This window comes from Neomonachus schauinslandi, chromosome 1 (assembly GCF_002201575.2).
Source record: "Neomonachus schauinslandi chromosome 1, ASM220157v2, whole genome shotgun sequence".
NCBI lineage: Eukaryota > Metazoa > Chordata > Mammalia > Carnivora > Phocidae > Neomonachus > Neomonachus schauinslandi.
Genome location: NC_058403.1, coordinates 45,145,074 through 45,170,050, shown reverse-complemented (window position 1 = coordinate 45,170,050; position 24,977 = coordinate 45,145,074). Strand labels below are relative to the sequence as shown.

The 24,977-nt window shown below is 41.6% G+C and overlaps 1 protein-coding gene across 1 annotated transcript in view; it reads right to left on the bottom strand.

Moving 5' to 3' along the window:
• The window catches only part of ST3GAL6 (ST3 beta-galactoside alpha-2,3-sialyltransferase 6), a 29,449-nt gene extending 12,338 nt beyond the window's left edge, over window positions 1-17,111 (bottom strand). The window contains exons 1-4 of the mRNA XM_021687957.2: window positions 17,020-17,111; window positions 14,425-14,502; window positions 11,937-12,040; window positions 10,828-10,891 (exon numbers count right to left, since the gene is read on the bottom strand). Of these exons, the coding sequence (XP_021543632.1) occupies window positions 10,828-10,891; window positions 11,937-12,040; window positions 14,425-14,502; window positions 17,020-17,108 (335 nt within the window). The 5' untranslated portion in view covers window positions 17,109-17,111. The remainder of the gene's footprint in view (window positions 1-10,827; window positions 10,892-11,936; window positions 12,041-14,424; window positions 14,503-17,019) is intronic.
• Window positions 17,112-24,977: the final 7,866 nt, after the last annotated feature.

Below are 24,977 nucleotides of genomic sequence, written 5' to 3'. Positions count from 1 at the left end.
AAACTAAAAGTTCATGCTGTGTTCCTAGCAGAGAGCTTTCAAGTAGATGATGAAGTGGGACTTCCTGTTGCTGGCTGGGATCAGCCTAGAATCATGCACTCTGTACCATCAGCTCTCAGCAAACCCAACCTGGCCTATCTATCTCCAGGCTCTCACCGCCTCCCGGGCAGGCCTTGAAAAATGACAATACAGATCACATCCTTCTCCTTTAGGGGACAAGACTACAGAGGGGAAGACTGTTGAGACTGTCCTTCCAAGGCCTTCATGACATGAAAGTATAAAGAAAAAAACCGTTTCTCTAAAAACCATGAAATAAAGCAGACCAGATGAACTCTAGACCTTAAGGCTCTTAGGAAATTAATGAGTAGCAAAATCGCACAAATACTGTAGAACATGTAAACTTAGAGGGGCGCCTGGTTGGCCCAATTGGAAGAGCATGTGGCTCTTGACTTCAGGCCATGAGTTCAAGCCCCACATTGGGTGTAGAGATTACTTAAATAAATAAACAAATAATCGTAGGGAATGTAAGAATACAGGAATAATTAAAAAGAGCCAAGCATTGGCCCTGTCAGGTTAAGAAGAGACAATATACACATTGTATGCATAGAAGCATAAGTTGACCTTTCCTCATTAGAATTTGTTTAGCTCACCTATTTGGTAAGTTTTTAATACTGGAAAACACTTTTTTACACATTTTACACATTTTAATAAGCTCCCCACTTAACAAGTCATGTCAAAATCAGTGTCTACCTTGTTACAAAAATAAGAAGATCCAGAGTGTCACAGGTGTCAGAGACTGGGTTGGGGGGACATTGTCCAGGCACTGCTTGATGATGTAACCCCCAAAACTCCTATCATGGACAGATCACAATATGCTCTAAATTCCACGAAGGCAACTTTCTCAGTGATGCTCTGCTCTGTGACCTCTGTGACCAGGTGGCACGGAGAAGATGGGAACACTGGCGAACACATTCCAAACCCTTCCCTCTCTGGGTATGTTGTCACCAGACACATCTTATGAATACTCTCTAACAATGGCAGGTCTCATCCGCATAGCTTGTTTGACTCTTCCTTCCAGAACCTTGGGGTCAGTTTAATGCAAATCAGAGGCTCAACCTCCTGAAGCTGGCTCCATCTCCCCGAGGAGCAAGGCTGTGGGCACTGGGGAGGGAGTGGCTGGGAATGGAGGATCAGAATAACAGCTCTGTTCCTACTGAACCTGCATGGAGCTGGGGGAGAAATAACCATCATTATGGCACCAGATTAACCTCCTCCCTTATGACTGGAGGCCACTTCCTGTTCCCAGGGGCCCTAGGGGCTACAGTGTCTGTCCTGGCCTGGGATATCCAGCGTGACACCAGGCTGCCTGACCAACATCATCAAACATACCAGGCTAGATAGGAACTCACACCACCACTGTGTCTCCAGAGTTTCTAACCTGGAGCCCCAACAAAGGACCCCATACCCACAAGCCTCATCTCTGAAGATGACCCAGAAAGAGGTAACTCAGCTCACTCCCAGACACAACCAGTTCCATAATCACTGCTCAGCAATAAACCCATAGGCTGAACCTTCATGCTTGCAGAAGCTTCCCCTCAGTGTTATTTTTATCAGACTAGATTACAGCTGGTCATCAAGCCCCAGATCACATGTGGCCGAGAGAGTATTGTGATAAGAGAAGCAATCATCTGTCATACGAATAGGTCACACTCCTGGTCCCCACTCAGGCTCAAGGTCCTGGACCTCTCTCTCACAGATCCTACCAAGCCTTCCGGTTAAGGGAAAAGGGAGTTGAGGTTTAGAGGCAGATCTTTACTACAAGAGCCCCGAGGATCAGCCACAGAGAGAAGGTCGTTCCTTGTATGTATGCAAGCTCTACAGCCTCTTCCTGTTCATTGTCCCAGGAGGTTCAAGGACTTGGGGAAAATGGAAAGAAATCTTAGATACTGCCTCACTCAAGGGGACTCCAATTCTAAAGACACTTTACAGCTGAAGGGTCACCACATTTTTAGAAATTTCACTATTTTCTTCTCTGTTAGCTTTGTAGGGGGCAGCTGGAGGGCAGGCCCTTTGTCATAGAAAAAGTTCACCAATACCTCTGAAGAGAAATCTTGTCAGTGAATTTCACTTCTCCTCCTGGTAAGGGATATTGCAAAGACCCACACATTTTTCTGAGGATCATATATAATACTAGAAACTCTTTTAGGGGCATTGCTAGGACTACTCTTTGGCAATAGTATCTCATCTAGCGGTAGTACTCACAATGCCCCCATGAGTCCGGGAAACACGCACTGGTACAGCTTTGCAGTCTGAACCACACACCTCACAACGCTCTCCCCAGCAGGGACCCACATATTACCAGAAATTTGAGTCATTATCTCCTTGGCTTCATCCACCTTGTCTGGGCTCCTGGCTTCCCTTGCACCCTGAGGTGTAAAACAGTAACTTCCAGGGTCCTTTGGGTGACTGTATAACTTCACCATATTTAATTAATGCCACTTGCATGCACGAATAGTTACAGACAACTGTGAGTCCCTAGAGGGCAAGAATAGTCTCATTTATATTACTGTACTCTCCAATCTAAAACCTCCTGATTCACAGGCTGTACACTTCAGAAATCGGTTTGATTGTTACATTAAGGGTGGTGATTGTTTTCTCTCCTATTTTGTCTGGAAAAGGAGGTATCTGTTCTTCCTTCCCCCACCCCAGAAACAGGTAGGGAAATGCACATGCCCCAAACTGCTCACCCAGAAAACAAAATCATTACAGAGTGCCTGAACCTGTTAATGGAAAATCTGGAAAAGTGCTGAAACAGTCATGGTGAGAGATTACATTTCCCCCACATGAAAGGCAGGCTTCTCAACAAGCCAGGAAAACCCAGAAGACTGACTACCTTATGCAGAGGTAAACATCAACACCATCAATGCGGAGAAAGTAAACACGAATCGCCCATTTCAAAGGACCTGTGACCTGTCTTCTGAATGCTTTCTGACATTCACTTTTCCCTTCAGCAGTATCACACACATTAAACTCTATCACTCCATCTTCAGTGTAACAATCCATGCAGATCCCACTAGCCCTTTTCCCAACACGCATTACCCTGTGTGCCTGCTCGCAGAGCCCTGCTTTCATAAGCCTAATAGTTGGTCTGGAGGTGGCCCCATGACCCCACCTTCGGCAGAAAGATATCAGAGAAGTCTATTAGATGCTCCAGAAAAGATTTCACCCCCAGCAAGAACATGGTTCGAAAGTTCTCCTCCTGGCCAAAAATAGCGGGATGCCCGGGCTAGTGATGCAGACACTGAGATCCTTTTAGAGCCTGGACTCTTTTTCATAAACAACTACTAAAGTCCAAATCTTTTTATTTTTAGGTTGTCTAAGGCCATGTTTCCGCCCTGGCTGGTTGCCAGTCTGACCCAGCTCTGCTGATATAATGGATCCTGCCTGGGTGAACAACGAGGCAGTTGTCACAAATCCCTGTCTATTTAGCAGGCAATGGACTTAGCACAGGGGTTTCAATTAGATAAGATATTTATGTATGGTTACTCTATAACCATCAATGCAGGACTCAAGCATTCTTCACAGAATCTGGCAGGCTTTCAGAAGGCAATGGTGGCAGTTGGGGGTGGAGAGCTGGTTCATGCATTTGAGTGGGAGCTAAGAGTTTGTGATTCAGGGATTCTGCTGCTCTGGTCAAGGGAGAATGTGTTCCCACTAAGGAGATGGCAGCATTCTGGGGACCTCGGTGCAGACCGGTACTCAGGAGCTACATGGACACCCAGAAAGGGCCTTATAACATGGCACATATAAGTATCGCTTTTCTGTGATGCAATTTCCTTAAATATCCTCAGCTGTTAGTGAAGTGTGTCAAACATGGCCACCTCATGTGAACTGTGCTTTGGAGAATAAAGAGAGGAACCCGAGTCCTAAGAAATCCACAGCAGCAACACACAGAAAAGAAGACAAGAGAACCGGAGTTGCCACTCCGAACCATTGGTTTTAGGCATGGCTTCATGGTGCCTTCCAAACAAAGTGCCACAGAGGCTAAAAAGGAACCCAGAGGTCACCTCAAACACCCCACCTCTTTTTTAAAAAGCATTTTATTTTTGGGGGTGCCTGGGTGGCTCAGTCGGTTAAGTGTCCGACTCTTGATTTCAGCTCAGGTCATGATCTCAGGGTTTTGAGATCGAGCCCCACATCTGTGGGCACACATGCTGGGCTTGGAAGCTGCTAAAGATTCTCTCTCCCTCTCCCTCTCTCCCCCCACCTCTCTCTAGTAAAAATAAAATAAAATAAAGAAGCATTTTATTTTTTTAATTGCAATATCATTCACAAGTCTTAAAATTCATCCTTTTAAATAAAATTCAGTAGGCTTTTGCATATTCACAAAGCTGTGCAGCAATCCCCACTACGTAATTCTGACCCCACAGCCAACAGCACTCTCTCTCCTTTTCCCTTCCCCACCCCCGCAACCACAAATCTACCTTCTGTCTCTATAGCTCTATCGATTCTGGCCCTTTCATACAGAAGGCATCATGCGGTAGTCGTACACGGTACGGTGTTCTCTCGTATATAATAATATTTGTCTGTGGGATTTCATGACTGGCTTCTTTTGTTGAGCATAGCATTTTCTTTTTTCTTTTTTTTTTTTTTTTAAAGATTTTATTTATTTATTTGACAGAGAGAGACACAGAGAGAGAGGGAACACAAGCAGGGGGAGTGGGAGAGGGAGAAGCAGGCTTCCCGCTGAGCAGGGAGCCCGATGCGGGGCTCGATCCCAGGACCCCGGGACCATGACCTGAGCCGAAGGCAGACGCTTAACGACTGAGCCACCCAGGCGCCCCAAGAGCATAGCGTTTTCAAGATTCATCCACATTGTGGCATGAATCAGTACCCCATTCCTTTTTATGACTGAGTAATATTCCTTTGTATGGATACACATTTAATTTATCCATTCAGCAGCTGGACATTTGGGTTGTTTCCACTTCAGGGCTTTTCGGAATAATGCTCCTAGGAACATTCACATAGAAGAAGTTCGGTGGTCGTAGGTTTCAGTGTGGGCTTTCTACTTCAAAATAATTCTAGAGTCACACGAAGTTGCAAAACCCGTACTAAGAAGTCCTGGGTACTCTTTACCCCGTTCCCCTCGACCAGGCTTACACTGACTTAACAACTGTGCACTGGTTACACCGACTTAATGATTAACAATTAAAACCACCCTCGGCTTCATGTGCATATGGAGGTCCTTCGGTTCCTCTCTTTCCCGTGACACTTAAGGTTCAGAAGCCTGGGAACTTGCCCAAGAACACAAAGCAGTTAATGCCTTTTTTTCACCATCTATTTAAATGTTGCCTGACTACTTCCTTACCCCTCTCTCCACCTCCCTCCCCCTGCCACCCTCAAAACCCTGTCTCTCAAGCTCTCCTTCCCTGGCTGGTTTACCATCACTCCTCTGCTGCCAAAGTCCTGACCTGAGAGCCCAGCTGAGTATTTCCATAAAAGGAGGAACATGAAAAAAAACATGGAAAGGGTTGCTCTAATTGCTTTAAAAAAAAATGGTTTGCCTTTTTGAAACTAGCTAGAAGTGGTGGTTGCATAACTTCGTGAATGTACTAAATGCCACTGAATTCTTCACTTTAAAATGGTTCGTTTTTATGTAAATTTCACCTCAGTTGAAAAAAGTGATTTGTCAACATTTGAGATTTTTTCTCTTTGCCACACTTGGGATCTGCTGGCTCAGAGCCAGAATCAGAGGCACTTTTACTATGCTTGATCTTCAGGTAAGAGACAGCAAAGAAAAATGTGTTTTCCTATAGTATCTATTCAGAGAAGATTCTTCAGAGATCATGTATCTTTAAGAGAAAAAAAGCCCTATTTAATATATATGTGTTTTCAATGAACTTACACATGTACCCTGGAGATGTTTTGGTTTAACCCTGCTAGAGTATTAAAGTTCATCTGGCTAAAAATGGTTTGAGGTTAAGGATAAAGGCATAAGCTATATTAAATAATGCACAAGATGGCCTGGAAATCCTAAAGAACATGTCCAAAAGAATTCACAATTCCAGAATTCTCTTGCCCCTATCTTCAGATGATGCTCAGTTCAAGACATTCAGTTGTGGGGTCTTGCTTGTCTTCTCTTTGCTTGTTCAAATGTGGAAGGAGGTACTGAGAACAGAAGTCTGCAGACCTCCATATCACATTCCATATAACTTCTCCGGACGTCGGTTCTCTCACCTTTTAAATGAGGGAATTGGACTAGATCTCCACCCTTCCTGCCTCTGACCATCTCTCAGATTCACCACTTTGCTTTAGAGTCTGGCTCTCAGGCCACACAACACAGCAAGAGGAGGTAAGCTTAGGTAATCGGGACTCTTTACAAAACAGCACAGCACCCCAGGGTTTACCCCACTCCCACCTGCTGGGCCACTGCTCGGGAGAGAAACTCAAACAAACAAAGGAAAAAGTCCAAGATTTACACTAAAAATAAAAAGAGAAATAAAAAAAAAATAGAGTAATACACATGTCCCATTGCATGGTATCCTCCTTTCACAGAGAACAGAGAATCTCTGTCACAAAATTAGGGGGAAAGGCAATTTTCTATAATGCAAATATTTTTCTAACAGATATGAGTATACAAAGGGAAGCAAATTATTATAATTACTAGGTGACCAAAAACTTAGAAAAAGAACAGGTGAGTCTGTTTGTTTGTTTTGTGTTTTGGTGGCGAGGGGGCAGTGGTTAGCGATGGGTGGAGGCAGAGCAAAGAGCCAGCCTGGAATGGTTTAGCTCAAGGGGTCTTGCACACAAGCGTCATGGCCAAACACACACACTCCTGTTCCCTTCCTTGTTTATTTCCCGCCCAACTACTTCATGGTATTAGCTTTAGGAAAAGGTTCCCTCTGCCTCAGAGTTACTTTACTAACATTACCCACCAATATGGCATATATAACAAGTCCTTCATAAGAAATGTCTCTTCATGGGGCGCCTGGGTGGCTCAGTCAGTTAAGCAGCTGACTCTTGATTTCAGCTCAGGTCATGATCTTAGGGTCATGGAATCAAGCCCCACGTCGGGCTCCACACTCAGCATGGAGTCTGCTTGAGATTCTCTCTCTCCCTCTCCCTCTGCCCCTCCCCCCACTTGCACATGCTCTAAAATAAATAAAATCTTTTTTCTTTTTTAAAGATTTTATTTATTTATTTGACAGAGAGAGACATAGCGAGAGAGGGAACACAAGCAGGGGGAGTGGGAGAGGGAGAAGCAGGCTCCCCGCAGAGCAGGGAGCCCGATGCGGGACTCGATCCCAGGACCCCGGGATCATGACCTGAGCCGAAGGCAGACACTTAACGACTGAGCCACCCAGGCGCCCCATAAATAAAATCTTAAAAAAAATGTCGCTTCATAAAAAAAATAAAATTTAAAAATTAAAAAAAAAAGAAATGCCACTTCGAAATGATCTACAACACAATATGTTTCAACAGCTTTCACAGTGATCAATTCTCCAAGAGACAAACCACAGTTGACTTCCTTAAGCACTCAGCTATGTTGGTATAGTTATATAACTGACTTCAGAATCCTAAATATTTACCAGGCACAGAGACCAGTTGCCCCTCAATAAAGTCCCTTAAAATAGGACTTTTTTAGTGTGGGCACACAGCCACTTTTAATAAAGACTACTTTTTTTTTTTTTTTCTTTAAGGCTATATTTCTAGCCCACCTTCCAGCTAGGTATGGCCTTGTGATTATATCCCTAGCCAATGGGATACAATCAGTGGTTGCTAGCAAATGTTAACCACCAGTTCTCTCTGGGAGAAAAAGAGGTGATAGGAGAAGCCCTGGTTTGCAGTGTTGCCAATTTCCATGGCATAAATACTCCCCAAATGGCTAATTTCAAGTTTCTACCTTGATGGCACTGAACATGGAACTGGAAAGAACTACAGCTCTCAAGTTGGTGCCAACTGGCTCCAGCACATCCCTGGATGTAATAGAGTATTATATGTGATTTCTGGGCAACGTCCTTAAAGCAGGAGGCAAGTCTTAATGGATACGGACATGGCCTTCCCTTTGCTCCTCCTTACTGGCCAGAATACAGCTGAGATTGGTGGAAGTCCAGCCATCACACTGGATATTAAGGAGGAAGCTATGTATATAGAAATGGCAGACTCACAATAGAACAGCCCAGGTCCCTGCTAATCATTGCTAGCAGACTGGCCCTGGAATGTTACCCTGCAGACTTCATTTATGTGACACCTGTGAGAAAGAGGAAGCTTTCTATCTTGTAAATGCATCTGATAGTTAGAGCTTTCCCATTCATAGTGGAATCTGTCCCAACAGAGGGCATCACACAAGCTAAGGAATGAAACTGAACAAAACTAGGACTTGCATCTGGTAGAACTGTAAAGGATTCGGATTTGAAACAATGACAAAATGTCTGAACCTTTCTGGAAGGGACAAAGAGGATAGAGAGAGAATAAAATCAGTGAAGAGAGCAGTCCACAGGGGAAGGGACTGGAACGGCTGAGCTACCCCCTCTCCTGCTCAGCTCCCTGCTCCCCCAACCTACAGACCCATGACAAAGAGTGAGCAGCCAGTGCCCACGAGGCTTCCTCCTGGGGCCAGCTCCCGAAACCACAAACCACGGCTGGGCTGGTCGATCCCCTCTGTGCTAGAAAGAGACTGTTCTCAGACCTGTTTCTTCTAGAGCATTTTTCCCAGGTGGAGAGGAGAAATGGGAGATGTTTAAGGTCACGTAGGTGACAAAGTGAGTTGACTCAGAGGCAACAATAAGGTTAGCATATTCTGCCCTTCCGGAGTTTATTTAAAATACACTTTTCAGGCACAGACTGGTCTGTTACTGTCTTTGTGTTGTACAGTGGCTTCCAGACAAATGTAGAATGACTTACTTAAAATATAGGTATAATTTATTATTACACGTGAACCCACCCCAAAAGTTAATATGCAAATGGAACGTAATAGTGTCATAAATATATTCTTACCTACTTTTGAAATACTCTTTCTCAAGTCCCTAGGAAACAGGTTTGCACCATCAAACCAGCAATTCAGCAATGCTGACTGAGTATCTGAGCGCATCCCTGTGCGTACTCTGTGGGGATCCTACAAGGACATTTTCCATTCACTCTGTACCTGAAAAGTCTCTGACTGTATATTTTATTCTATTTCAGTCTCTTGACAACTTCAGACTCAAGGACTCCTGTGTAATCAGCAAGATCTTTAATCCCTCCTCACCACCCACACCAACCTTCCCTCTAATACGGGTGATGCTCAGAGCCTGACACGGGTTGAGGGTGGGAGTGGGGGGCATGCTCAGTGACAAAGGAGGAAAGGGTGGGGAGCAGCAAGACCAAGTCAGCAGGAACAGAGGGAAGAGCCTGGATGAGGCACACACAGATGATGAACACCTGGGGGAGAAGGGCTTCTGAAAGCAACTCTATACAGTACAATCTAGTTCTAAGATAAAAACCAGGAAAGAATGAAACTTCCAGTCACACACCCCACCCCACCCCCCGCAAGAATCCTAACAGTAGCTCCCATTTAAAGGGACAGGGATCTTGTAGATAATTACTCTTAAGTCAAACATCCAGGCACTGGATGGAACTCTCTAGGTTCACATCCTGGCTCTAGCATTTGCTGACTGTAGCAAACTACATATGTGTGCCTAGTTCCAGTTCCTCCATTAAAAAAAAAAAAAAAAAAAAGGATTATCAGGGATATTTTGCAGGGTGGTGGTAAAAATTAGAAAGCATGATATAATGCTCATATGCCAAAGGTCTGCACAAAACAATATTCTACCAATTAGAGCTATAAAATTTTAGGTTAGAAAAGAATATATGTGGTTACTGTTGATATGCAATCAAAAATTGAAATTAAGTTGATGGCATAGTTTTAAATTATAACAAGTAAGTACCAGCTGAAATGAGCAACATTTATTAAATAATCCACCCTCTGATAATCCCAGAGAAAAAGGAGATAAATTCAGATAAAATCTAGCACTGTTCTGCCAGCTCTGTTCTGTAAATCCTATCTCCATTTTCACACCTCTACTACCCTCACTTATGTTTCCGCTTAATAGCACCCCTATTCTCTTGAGCAAGAGGGAAAATTCTGTCATTTTCGTTTTTAATGGAAGCCTGACATCTGCAGACTACCTGTGCCATTCCCCTGGACCACTGGCCAAATCCTAAAATGTAGCTTAAACATTTGTGAAGAAAGTCTACCTCTGTAAAAGTAAGTATACCTGCTAAGAAGTCTATCTTTAGCAATTTCATGCCTACGGGGCTAACTTGACACCAGAATATCCTACAAACTAAATGACCTTTTGTAGTCAGAAAACGTATTATCTAAACAAGCTGTTTGCTTCCCTCCAGTATAATTCTGAATAAGAGGAAGAGAGCTCCTTCTGAAATCCAGTATTCAAGTGAAACAGAAAGGATCCTCCTGTTAAAAAGGTACATGGGAGGTACAGGAAACAGCCCATGGAGGGGGCTGTGAGCTGATTAACAGAAGCTATGAATTAATTCTTCAGTACCAACAATTTAGAAAAGAGGAATGTGGATTACAGTGTCTTGACCCAGAACTAGCATTGCTCATCATAAGGCTCTCTGCAGACTTTTAAGGCAACCAGTTACGCAGCTTCTGAATTAATTTTGTAGTTTATATGAAGTATCATAGAAATAACTACTAGAGGTTTTGGTTATACACAAATACTAAGGAATTTTCTTGAATGAAGACATTTTAAATTGGGGTGCACACTTTGAACCCCATTAGCTCAAACTCAAAGTCAAACAAAAGCAAGGAAATAAACTCACTTGTCAAACTCGTCAAAGAGATCACAACTCTGCAGTTTTGAAAGAGCAAGTCGAAAATATTCCGCTAGAAAACAAATGGAATATTATAAATAAAAGGAATCATGGCTTCTTAGGTACATAGTAAGCCATCTGCCCCCTTCCCTCCCCCAAACCCATTTCAAACTGGTACAGCCCCATGGATTTATTCCATGGTGAAAATTAATGATACAACTGCAATTAGCCAGCACCACTCAATAGGCACACTCCAAGGACACTTTACAAAAACTCCAGAAAAGAGAAAAAAAAAAGATGCTTAATCTGAAAACAATCATAAAAAAGTAACCCCCAAAATATCAACATCAGATGACATTAGTAGAGAATATAGCCTTTCAAACTGACATTAGTCTAAAAACCAATTTTCGGTAAATTTAGATGTATTATCAAATTCTCTGCAATATGTTTTTAAAACATATACACACACATACATACAATACACAAGCACAAAACAGGATCAGTTGAATATGCAAAATCTAACTAAGAAAACTGTAAGCTTATCACCTCCTGGGCTTTCAGGGTCTCTCCCAAAACTACAACGTAAAGCTACATAAAGCCAGTTCATGTGTCAATAAGCAAAGAGAAGACTATTCTGTCATTAGTAGATAGAGTGATTCTCTCTCAATTTGGCAATAGTGAAATACCTGCTGGTTAAAAGGTTGATCAAGGAGCTAGGTCTTAAATTGATGAAATAAAATAAAACTCAGAGGTAAAGAGGCGAAAAGGGGAGCTGGGGAGGACGTTAACCCAACCCACAGGGTATCTTGCTAATTCTACTTGGAATAAACTAAGGCATCAGAACGCATGAATAATACCATGGCTAAACCAAAGTAAAAAAGCAGTTTCTCAATAAAAACAAAAAATCTACCATTTTATTCTTAAATTCTACACTGCCTCAAAAAGGAGTAGGGATTTCTATATTGAAATTTAACTTCCTTCATCCCATCTCCAAATCATTTTCTTTAGGAATCATTATGACACATAAGGATTAAAAGGCCCGAAAATTATATAAACATGTGGTTCACATCAAACACCATTCACATTAATAGGGTTAGGTAAAGGATAACATTACTGACCTGATGTTCTTATCCCATAGGGCAAATCAAACTTATCGCTACCATACAAGGAAGCAATCTTTTTAAAATCAGCTGCACACAGAAAAGGGTGAAACTGATGAAACCTGTGGGAAAAGGAAGAAGAGTGATTTCCCCAAATGCCTACCATATCTGCAGCCTTCTAAAATCACAGCTGAAATTAACTGCAGTAGAGTACACATCTTGATATACTGACTATATGAACGTGTAATTGTTTTTTTAATTCTTTAAAAATCACTACATGAACATGTAATTGTTTTTTTAATTCTTTAAAAATCACCTGAAACAGTATTTAAGTATTATATAGAATGGGATATGCAATGCAACTACACAACCAGAACGTAAACACTTTCCAGGTTGTGGAACCAAAATTACGTCACAGCTTCAGGGGCTAACGAGGGGGGATCAAAATTTAAAACAAACCAACACCAAGTGATAACATGTTAGCCATCTGCAGGAAGAGACAAAGGAGGCAGTAAGGGAAAATAAAAGCATGGATGCTAAGCCACTCTCAAATTTAAAAATACCGTGTGTACAAAGTTGTGTCAGCTGTGAAAATAAAAATATAACAAAAATTCGACGCGCCGAGGATTAAACTCTTTTCTGATATCATTAAGACTTTCTCAAGAACAAGAACTGTGGGCACTGTCTTCCTATCATCTGCTCTGTCCTGCCCTGCTAACCCCACTCAGGTACTCTCACGGACAAGAGAGCCAGTTTGAGGAGGGTGGGATGTGCTTCCATTCCCCACCTCTCCTCACTTTTAGCACCCAGCATGGAGTAAGCAGGCTACATATGGTTAATAAATGATTGAATGAATTTCAACTCCATGTTACTTCTTCACGGAACCAGTATGACGTAGAAAACAAAGTTTTTTTAATTAAAAAGAAGGAACAAGTCAAACTAGTCCATACTTCATCCCCCACACTTGGCTCCACTTTTCCAGTCCTAGCAGCGCTGCCCTTAGTCTAAAAACTGCAGGTGCAGATCACAGTGCCCTGGGGCTTCAGGGGCTGCATGACAAAGAGGAAATAAACAGCCGTGGGATGGGGTGACATAGCTTCAGTTTCCTTCTGGCTTTGCCACTCAGGAGCCACTAACCTGGGGCAAGTCCCATGAGCTTAACGTTTTCAGAGCGGAGTTAGAACTCACACCATATTCAGACTAAGAACAGGTGAGGATGAGCCCTTCCTGCTTGACACAGGATCTGTGCCCCAGACTTAGTTGTGAGTGTGATAGCAGTCTCGAGGGTCCAGCCTTATTTATACATGTTGGGTTCCAAGGTAAAACGTATTTATCCCCGGTGTAGACTGGGTTCCAAAGTAAAGTGTATTTCTTACTATGGGTCATGGTCAAACAAGTTTAAAACCACTAGTTTTGCAGTGGTCCTAACTGGACACACCCCTATGGAAAGACTACAAGTAGTCATGCATACCTGTGATCATATGCAGAAATGTTTTATGTACCTGCAGTTTCCTAGAGAGTTGATTTTAAAGGAATCTACAGCCCCAAGAGGTTAAGAACCAGTAATGAAAAGGTACAGTAACATAATTAAAAGAAAACAGACATTTCTGATCCCAAATGGGTAAAATATTGAAAAGCCTGTACCTGTTTTACACAATTAAAATGACCAGACTGTCATTTATTTCTATTTCTCTAGAAGCACTTTGACCAGCAATCTGTCAAAGTTGAGGTGACGGAGGAAAAGAATATTTGTGGCTATTCTACAAGTCCTGACAACCAAGTAAAGATCATTATTTACATTCCAAGTATTTCACTGAAAGTCCCTCCAAGTCAGGAAAAAGGTCTCATCATAAAGTTTAACCTAGAGGCAAGGGACAAACAGCCACAAAATAGTAAGGGTGAAAAATAACATGGAAACAACAAAGGGGGGGTAGTAAAACCCTGAAGAATAGTTCACTTTTTTATAATCAAACACAACTCGGCCTCTCTAATCTCACCTGTGTAAAAAGAATACTGGTCTGATGGACTTCTTCAATGCCTTTGCTAAAAATATATGCAGAAGGGAGCCTGGGTGGCTCAGTTGGTTAAGCGACTGCCTTCGGCTCAGGTCATGATCCTGGAGTCCCTGGATCGAGTCCCGCATCGGGCTCCCTGCTCAGCGGGGAGTCTGCTTCTCCCTCTGACCCTCCCCCCTCTCATGTGCTTGCTCTCTCTCATTCTCTCTCTCTCAAATAAATAAATAAAAATCTTTAAAAAATATATATTAAAAAAAATAAAATTAAATAAATAAATAAATAAATAAATAAAAATATATGCAGAACTCTGACTAAAAGCACAAAAAGAGACAGGATATTCAAGCTCTTCCTTAAATACAGAGTGATGTGTTAGCTTAGGAGTGTCATTCTACTGCTAAGATTCATATGGGAAAAAAACTGAACAGGTGTGAGATATGATTACAAACACATTTTGAACATTTTGTATGTCACAATTTCTTTTAGATTTTTACCTCAGGAGAGAGGCAAAAGCTGGCTTCGATAAACAAGGCTGGATCTTATTTCTCCGTTTCATTTCCGCAGGTGGTACCCTATGAGACAAAAATAGGGTCAGTCAGAAACCAGAACCAGGCAGCCCGCCCAAAGGAAAGCGAATGCCCTGGGAATCAGCTCAGTGCCACCACCCAGAGACTTCCCAGGCATGGAATTAACAGCTCTCACAGAAGCTCTGGAGGGAGGACAGGACCTTGCATGGGTTTGAGGATGCATGGATACAAGGCAAGAGAGTGAGAAAGGCTGAGGTGACAAGCAACCCAGAAGTAATTCAACAAGCAGTGAACAAAGAGCCTTCAGGAAGGGCTAGGATTACCACACTGTGGAGGCCCCAAGCAGGCTGACTTTTTAGAAGTACCCCCCCCGCCGCCCCCGCCCACCCAGAGCCTGAGGAACCCAACACACGCCCGTGCACATGGCTATCTCGGTCCTCCATGACACATCTGGGGACACCTACCACAGAAACACAGACCTGCAGATGCAGCCTTGTGATCTGGCCTCCACAAATCACACTATTCAGAGTCCTATGGAACTCTCCTCTATTCTTGGCACAGGTTAGGCCCTTCTGGGTCTCCTGAATGGAGTGCTTGTCTCCACAATTTAAAAGGGTATTGTGAAACAAGACAAAGCACGAAAACAAGAATAAGCGAAGGGGACAGGGTGACAGGATCCAAATTTAACCAGCTTCATAACTGCTTAACAGAAGAACATGTTAATGATCAATGATATGAGGAACTCATCTTAAAAAACTAATCCATTTTCTTATATAATCACAGGACTCAAACTAAAAGTATTGGTCTCAATTTTCAATGTTTTGTTAAAAAATCCCCATAGTTGGAACTGCTAGGTTTCTAAACGACAAAGCTAGTGAAGTCCTTATCAGAGAAACACCTTCTGTGAGTACCACAAATGGCAAGAATACCTTGATTTATAGGTATGGAAGGTACATAAATGTGGTGGACCAGTATATTAGACCATAAAAACCAAATTATATTCAGAGGACAAAATGAAGTGTAAGATACATTTCTTGGTTTCTAAGGTTATTCAAACAGAAAACCTTTTAGGATATTGAGAAGACAAGCTTTGAGTGGCTTTAAAAAGTTATCTGTCTTAAATAATTCTTAAGCAATTAAGTTCACAGCACAAAACCCACCCGAGGTAATTTCCCACGGTACTCCATATGACTAGAGTGGTGTGTTAGCTTAGGAGTGTCATAAACATTCATCAAAGCCTGATGACAAAAGACTGTGTAGAATTCAGATTCTTTACATTGTCTTCCTTATCATTTCCCTTGTGACACACAACAGGATTTGTAGGGAAGTAGCAATCTAGTAAACTCCTTGCTTTCTCTTCTGTTCTTGTCTTCCGTTACTAAGTGTGGTACAGAGATAGGACGCAGCAAAGACAGAAGGAGAGATCCCCATGGTATAACCCTCGTGTAGTGTGTAATCAAACTTCTAAGTCCTCTAGCTCATTATTTAAGTCCAAAGCCTAGAAACTTAGGTCCAAACCTACCCACCTGGCATTGGGTTTTCCCAGTGACCATTTGCCTAACTTCCTTCCATGAAGAGTATTACAATAATTTTTCAATCAACCAGTGGTGAAATAAACTCAGAAGCATCAATATTTTTTATCTAGTAGGATAAAAAAAACCAAAACAAAACCCAGAGACGTGATCTAGGATTTCCTATTGAAAAACTGGCAAAGAGTACTGATAGTTTAAGACAGGAAATTATCATGTGATTTATTTTGGTATCATATACTACCATCTACTCAGGATTTAAGGGTCATCAAAACTTTATTCCTAGCCAAAGGACTGGCAATAGGGAAAAGGATAAAAAGCTTATAAGTTTTCTCTGCAATAAAACTACCGGTGCCTCTTCAAAGTTTTATGTGACATTTTAAGTCAACATGGTTTCATAATGTACATCTATCATCATTCACCAAATATTTTTAAACAAAGAGAGTCTATACTTTAATCAGCAATCTCTTATCCAAGCATTTTAGGCTCAACAGTCAAGTACAACTGAGTCCAAGAATGACGCCATCAATTCAAGGAAAGGAAATATTATATGATTGTCCCAAAGACAATCAACATCACTGCTTCACTGAAAAGTCAATAAAAAGAAGATGCTATTTTATCAGTTTTAAACTGTTAGAGTACAACATGGAAGCTATCAGAATGGTAAAACCCCAATTGATAATGGAAAGCTAGAAAAGGCTCAAAATGTTAAAGAGGTGGTTTTTTGTTTGTTTTATAGGTCTCTCTAGGATCATTTGTGTGTCTCTGCGAAAGACTAGTTTGGGAATTATTTTTAAAGAGCAAAAATGATAGGGTGCCTGGGTGGCTCAGTCAGTTAAGCGTCTGACTCTTGGTTTCAACTCAGGTCATGATCTCAGGGCTGTGAGATTGAGCCCTGAGTCACTCTCAGTGCTGAGCGCAGAGTCTGCTTGAGGTTCTCTCCCTCTGTCCCTCCTCCCATCCCGCTCTCTCTCTCTTTCTCAAATAAATAAATTCCTTAAAAAAAATAATAAAGAGCCAAAACGAAACTTACCAGTAGATGTTTGTTCCCCATAATATACAATGCAGCACATAATAGAGAAAGACAGCACTCAGGAATATGGCCACAAGGTACCCTCTCATGGCTGGCCCACCTGAAACACAGGAATGAAGTCCAAAGAAAAGGCAATATTATCTGTTCTATAGATGGGTTCACACAAAGACTCAAATACAAGATTAGTGAACAAACATATAGAGAGGGAAAAAGAAGTAAAATGATGTAGGCCTGTTATTTTTGGAAATACCCACTAAATTTGCAGGAAAAGAGTATTTTTTTCCTATCTCTCCTCAGCCTCTTTAGTCAATATAACATGGTAGGTAGACCAATAAACAGTACCATTGTTTCAAAGCTGGTGGCTTCCATACTACTTTTTCATGTTAGAGAAGTACCCATTTGATTTTTCAGTATCATAGCACAGGTAAATTTAGCTAATTTCTTCCTTATTTTTGCACTCCATAGACAGTTTGGTCCATTATACACTGTAGATAGATAAAAACCTGGACACAATCCTCTTTAGAATATAAATTTAAAAATCCTTTATAGGATATATATTTTTTAAAAACCTAACCATATTTAGTTCTCACTTTTGCTTCCTAGAAATAAGTTCTCACTTCCACATGCAATTCAATGCAAAAGACAAATTTAATATATTATATGGTTCTTATAAGAGATTTCAGTGCTTGTGATTTGAAACAAGTAAGCTATCTCTTTGCCTCTCTTATCAAGTTTCTGATTCATCTAGACAGTTGCACATACCACTGCTCCCACTCCTGTTCATATCTATTAATCTCAGTCGGGGCAACGCAGTGTAGACGCTGTGAGTCTGAGGAGATACATTTCCAAATAATATCATGCTGTCTCCCTTTTAACAGTAAAATAAGGCCAAATGGAACTCTTAAAATAAGGCACTCCTTTGCCTTCATAAGTAGAATATAATAAATATAATTTAAGCTTTCCTTGATAATGTGGGGTCATAATTGTGCTGGGCTCCTCTGGAACCAAGAAGGGTGTGGGACTGTTTGCTAAGCAAAAGTCCTTATGCAGTGGAGATCGCTGGTTTCCCTTCCCTGGCTCTCGGCCGCTGCTTCTCACTGCTATGCAGGTAGCCACCGTGCCCACATGCCATTATTGTAAGGTAGTCAGAAATGCTTGTGTAAGGAGAAAGCAAACAGAGGGGGTAAATGAGCTAAACTGACACATCTACCTTAGTATACATAGTTCCTGTGAAAAGTCAACACTGCTTGGCAATCAGAAGACAGGAATCATGGCCCAGCTCCACATAATTCCTGGCTTGGGGCGGGGGGTGGTGCCTTAGATAAATCAGTTTACCTCTTCCAACGCGAGTATCCTTGCATGTTTACAAGTGAGAGCACACAACCTACCTCTTTGAGCTATTAGGTAGATGACCCCAAATGATGGGTGTCTCAGACAACCTAGGACACAAAATATGTGAATAAGTTTGTGTATTTTACTGTTGTGGGTTTTCTGAAACTGAAGTCAGCTGTGCTCTTTTTCTAAGTTGTAATATGCATGGGTTTTGAGAAAGCCAAAGAGAGCCTTGGTCTACCCTGACTCAGCCTACACTGCATTCTTACTGGCCTAACAGAAAGAGGTAGTTGCATGTGGTTTTGGCAGAATGCCCACATCCTCTGACGGCAAAGGGAGTAAAGCATGTAAAGAACATCTAGATCTGCTGCTTCCATCCCCTCAGGCCTGTGCATCTCTTTCCACTTTGTTTCGTCTTCCTCATGCATTTGTAATGTATGCTATCTTGATGTATTGTGGGTTATTTTAAAAAATCACCTTAAATTCTTCATGGTAAAAAGCAGGAAATGCATGATTATAGGTAGGTTAAAAAAAAAAAAGGTATGGCTCTATGTTTCTTAAGGAATACTTGGTAAAATCCAAGTGATGGAGAGAATTAAGATTTGGGATTATCAGTAAAAATCTAAGACAGTGAGGTGTTTGGGATGTTAGATGCATCACCGAAATGGCTAATTAAAGAATGAAAGAGAATTTAGCTAGCCCAGAGCCTGGCCCTTATACTTGTTCAACAAATGTTAGCTTTCCTTCCTCCCCTCGTACTGGATGCATTGAGAAAGGTCAAGGAACTGGGGTCCAGCTGGGTGCTAAAAGGCAACCTGTCATACAGGGGAGACGTGACCACATTAAGCGCTGACCAAAGGCCATGAGCAATGTTTCATGATGACAAGATACAGGCCTATCAGTGTTCACAGGGGGACTGATGTGGACTTGGCTTGTCTCATCCCTTTGACTGATGTGACCTCAGCAAAATGCTTACCCCTCTCCTCATGCAGGTATTATCCAAACACGGATAGAGGATATATATAAAAGACTCCAAAGAACACAATGGGATTATTTATATATCCTGTGACTCCCTTAAAAATACACTGTAATTAACCCCCTTTCGTTGTACATGCTGACGGTTGCAGACATCAGGGGTGTTTGGCAACTCTGGGAGTTCTGGAATCCACCAGTTAGACTTGAACTGAAACGGTTTTAGAAATTACTTAAGGCTGTCCTGAAAGGTATTTTACCATGGACCAATGTAGTCACAAAACAATCTGCCCAAATGCTCAAATATTTAAGACTCCACCTAGAATAACATCATTTATGCAAACATCCAACATGAATGCCACTTACCAGTATCAGCAATCTTTTAAAAACCTATTTACATGTGAGATAAAACAGTATATGGAGGCTTAGAGAAAGAACTCAGTATTTACAATTCGATTTGCTCATCTGTCCCCCAAAAATGCATTCTTCGGGAAATTTATATATTATTTTACAAAGCACAGAAGTATAAGTAAGCGAGATTTTGTTTTTCATTCACTAATGCGTGTTTTAGCTGAAAACGCAGAAGTATGAGAGAACATTCTTTTTTCCTTTAAAAATTAAAATGAACCTACTCTTGAAGAGCCATTGCATACACCAGCTGAGAAAAATTTAGGAAGCTTAGCCACACTCTTGTATTTCATGGGCAATTCAAAGCATATTCAAGTTGCAAAGCAGACTGGGCCAGCCAGGATATCCTTGTAATAAACATGTATAGTTCCTCTGCTCGCTGGTAGGGAAAAAACTTCCACTAATAAACAAATTCTCTAATTATAATTCTATAAATGGAATGACCATTTTGCTTTGAACAAGTATTTCAAAAGAAAACCAGAATTTAACATAGAATGCTTGCTTTAAGGGAAAGAAAAAAAAAAGCAAGCCCTCAGTAGAGCTTCGGTTACCAAAACAAATAAGTTTGAAGATCTTGATATGAAACATGACAGACACAGCTTCTTGGCTGCAGTTGTTCCCAAGACCAGGGTCCTGATAACATTCTTTACACAATTTAAGTCATAATCTCGGGTGTGGGCAGGGGCCATCACGCAAGAACAGGAATCATTGGCAGAGATCAACTATTTCTTCTCAAATTATTAATATCAATCTATTAATAATCTCTATATGTCAAAGTCCACTCAGTCGTGGGCAACAGTTTTCCCTTCTCTTTAATAATAAAAGTGTGTCTTATTTGCGAACCATGAGAGACTATGGACTCTGAAAAACAAACTGAGGGTTCTAGAGGGGAGGGGGTGAGGGGATGGGTTAGCCTGGTGATGGGTATTAAAGAGGGTATGTACTGAATGGAGCACTGGGTGTTATACACAAACAATGAATCATGGAACACTACATCAAAAACTAATGATGTAGGGCGCCTGGGTGGCTCAGTCATTAAGCGTCTGCCTTCGGCTCAGGTCATGATCCCAGGGTCCTGGGATCGAGCCCCGCATCGGGCTCCCTGCTCCGCGGGAAGCCTGCTTCTCCCTCTCCCACTCCCCCTGCTTGTGTTCTTCTCTCGTTGTGTCTCTCTCTGTCAAATAAATAAATAAAATCTTTAAAAAAAAAAAAAAACTAATGATGTAATGTTTGGTGATTTTTTTTTTTTTTACTATTTTAAAGATTTTTATTTATTTATTTATTTAACAGAGATAGAGAGAGAGAGAGAGTAAGTAGGCAGAGCAGCAGACAGAGGGAGAGGGAGAAGCAGCCTCTCTGCCGAGCAGGGAGCCCGAGGCGGGGCTCGATCACAGAACCCTGCGATCATGACCTGAGCCGAAGGCAGCTGCTTAACCAACTGAGCCACCCAGGCGCCCCTAATGTATGGTGATTAATATAACATAATAAAATTTTTTAAAAATGCAAAAAAAAAAAAAAGTGTGTCTTATTTGTGTGGAGCTTTAAAGCTCATAGACTGCTCTTACGTCCCTCGCTTCACTTAAGGCTCAAAACAAGCCTGATAAATGGCAGGTAGGTATGATCTTCCTGATGAATGAGGAAACTGAAAGTCTCTGATGTTGATTTGCCCTAGGTCACACAGGTTGAGAGACAGAAATAGACTGAAGGTCTGACCATTTCTTCCTCACAGTTCTATTCCTGGTGTCATCCTGTCTCTCAAGACAAAAGGCATGAGGGGAACCCAAAAAGAGAGTTCTAATCTATAACTTCCTGACAACATTTGTTTGGCAGCTAGAGTTCCTAAAGGGTAAATTCAGGTATCTGTGAAAGGGAAATGGCTCTAGGGCAGCGTGCCCCCAAGTGACGTGACAGGTCCAAGGGGTCAGCACCAGATGGGGGCTTGGTAACACGCACATTCCTGAGCTCCTACTGGATCGGAATCTCTGGAGCTCAGGAATGTGCACTGAAACAAGCACCCACTAAAATAATTTTTACGCATACCAAAGTTTGAGAATCACTGCCATCGGATACTCAAGAGAACCACGGAGGGAAAAAAAATAATGGGTTTACTGAAATCAAGAGACCATCACAGATGTTATAATAATTATCCTGACTAGACTATGAGCTGCCTAAGAGCAAGACAGTAGGTCTTGTCTATCATTTTATTTCCAGCATTTCTAATACCTGTCACACAGAAGATGTTAAGTAGATAGCTGTTGAATGTAGTTACACATCCCATAATTAGATGCTTATGCCCCTCTCGTCCATAGGCTCAGGGCCACCCAGGCTCTGAGACTGATCCCGGCCCAAGGAAAGGGAGCCTGAGGAGCCCTGGAGTAGCAGCTCAACAGTTCAGTCAGGTTCTGGCTTACTCCACGCTGACCTTGGCCATCTCCTTCACAAGGCCTGAATTCTGTTGCCGGCTCACTGGATGACATCCTTGTTTCCCAAAGTCTGCAGTCTTCTCTCTCTCAGCCACCCCAGCAGCTCTGCAACCAAACTTCCAATTTTTTAGTCACTTGGATCCCCATGTCCCCATCTACTCCGTTCTCCATGCCCCCTGCTGCCTCAGTGACTGAGAGTGACTGCTTTTCCACTCCTTGGTCTCACCTCTCATGCCACGCACTGCTGCTCAACAGTCTTACCCAACAGCTGCATCTCTGTGCGTATTAGGAAAGAAGAGCCCCTCTTGCTCTCCCGGCCATGTGGGCACAGATTGCGGCATGGCCAGGATTTCAGCCACAACTCTTCCCTTAGGCAGGTGCTCCTGTTCCTGGCTCACCTCCACAGCCTTACCAGGTGGCCCAACCTGCAGCCTGTGCCCATTCAGCCCTCAGAGAGTTCCTTCTCCACACAGGTCTCCACCAGTCCTCAGCTCACACTGACACACCCAAGATGGTGTGAACTTGGTCAGGCCGTCATACATCCTGCCTGCCTTCCTCTTTGTATTTATTGCTCAGTTTATGACTGTTCTGTCATCACATGCCCATGTGAACATTAGCTCCAGTTCTAGCTATGTAGTAATGTCTAGATTTTTTGGCCCAGCCCCATAGGTCCCCTAAGCCTCCTAGACCTAGCCATCTCCATATAGCCCAAGCCTCAACCGAGACACGTAGGATCCCGCAGTAATCTATGTAAAGGGCTCAGTCTTCTTTAACTCATTTACCACCTCTTTTAAAAATATCATCCTTATTACTAATTGGATGATCCTAATGTGTCTGGTAGCCTCATTAACATACAAAGGACCTACACCCTCTGGTGCTGATGATCACGTAAATAACAGCACAGTTTATTAAATTACTCACTAAATGCCCAACAGTACAAGCCCTTTTCACACAAGATGACAAAAACAAGTATATTATCATCCCCATGCTAGAGATGCTTAATTACCAGAGCAGTGGCCAGAATTCAAACTCAAATTTGAATTTAATTTGTACATTATGGAAAACTTTTAAATTGTACATATGGGAAACTATAATCACTGTTGTTTTTTTTTTTAACTATTACATCATGAACTTTATATTTACTTAAAACCTTTTTTAAAGTAAAACAAGGGAGGGGCGCCTGGGTGGCTCAGTTGGTTAAGCGACTGCCTTCGGCTCAGGTCATGATCCTGGAGTCCCAGGATCGAGTCCCAGGATCGAGTCCCGCATCGGGCTCCCTGCTCGGCAGGGAGTCTGCTTCTCCCTCTCCCACTCCCCATTTGTGTTCCCTCTCTCACTGTGTCTTTCTCTGTCAAATAAATAAATAAAATCTTAAAAAAAAAAGAAAAGTAAAACAAGGGAATGATATTTAATGATACACATTAAATATATGCATTTATTAAAATACACTTAGAAACATTGAAATATGAAAAAAATGTTTACTTTATAATTTAAGAAAATAAATCTTAAGGACTCAGTACTCTGATGAGATTTCTGCTAGAAGGACCTGAAAATTCTCAATAGGCCATAATTAAAGAATAAAGAGTAGCACATACAAAATTAATATGCCCTATTATACCTGAAAAAGTGAAGTTTAAATCTGAAATGTTGAGTTACTGGTATCTGATACAAATTAAGGGGAAAAAAATCTGACATTACTGAGAAAATAGAAAATTTGATTTAGGCACCATCCCCCTCCCCCAAATAACTGTCTAGTTTCAACAAATTGGACCAACTGTATACATTCTGGCTGATTCCTAAATACATAGTTTTTTCTTTCTGCATGGCAAAAGGAGAATATGTATAATTAACTCTCTCCTCCTCCCCCAGTTCTTTGGCTAATACAATGATAGGCAGCTAGTTCTACACATATATACACACACTCTTCTTTCAGTCTTTCAAGAAAAGCCAGTGCTTTTGCCAGATTTCATCGTTAGCATATGTAGACAGATCTTTTTACCTAATTAAAGCTAAGCTTTCACTGCCAAAGCAGATGACTGAATCCCCTCCTGAAAACTGGGTGTGCTTACTGCAAAGAATATAAAAAGGACAGAAATGACTTTTCAGCAGAATTTTGTTTTTTAATAGCACAGTGGGACACACTAAAATCATTCAGCTAATAGCATACTATACTGGATGCTAAAAATAAATGAACTAAAGTTCCTGTTTTCCAAGATCTCTCTCTTCAGACTCAGTTACACTGAAAATACACAAAGAAGCTTTTAAAGGAACTTCTTACGTTCCTACTGTTTATTCATATTTTCTCCCAGAGACCCATTTCTTCTCCCAGGGTGGAAATTTTCTCTATTTCCTTATATTAATACCCCACTGGTAAGATAACCTCTAAGGAATATTAGATGTTAACATGTTAAAGACTGTGGCTGATTTTTTAAATTAACTTTATTGAGATAAAATTTTTATATAATAAAATGCACTTTTAGGTGTACAATTTGATGAGTTTTGACGAATGTATACAGTCATGTAACAACTACTAAAATCATACTAAACATTTCCATCCGCGCCCCCCTCCACGTTCCCATGTTCCCCTTTACGGCCAACTCCCTTTCCCCCACTTCCTGGCCCCTGATCTGTTTATCGCGATACTTTTGCTTTTTCTAAAGGTTCATTTAAATAGAAGCATATGATAAGTATCTTATATCTAGCTTATTTCAGTTGGTAAAAATGCTTTTGAAAAGACTGTCCATGTTGTTGCTTATATCAGGAATGCACTTTTTTTTACAGTTAAGTAGTATTCCATTGTATGCCCATACAACTATTTATCAA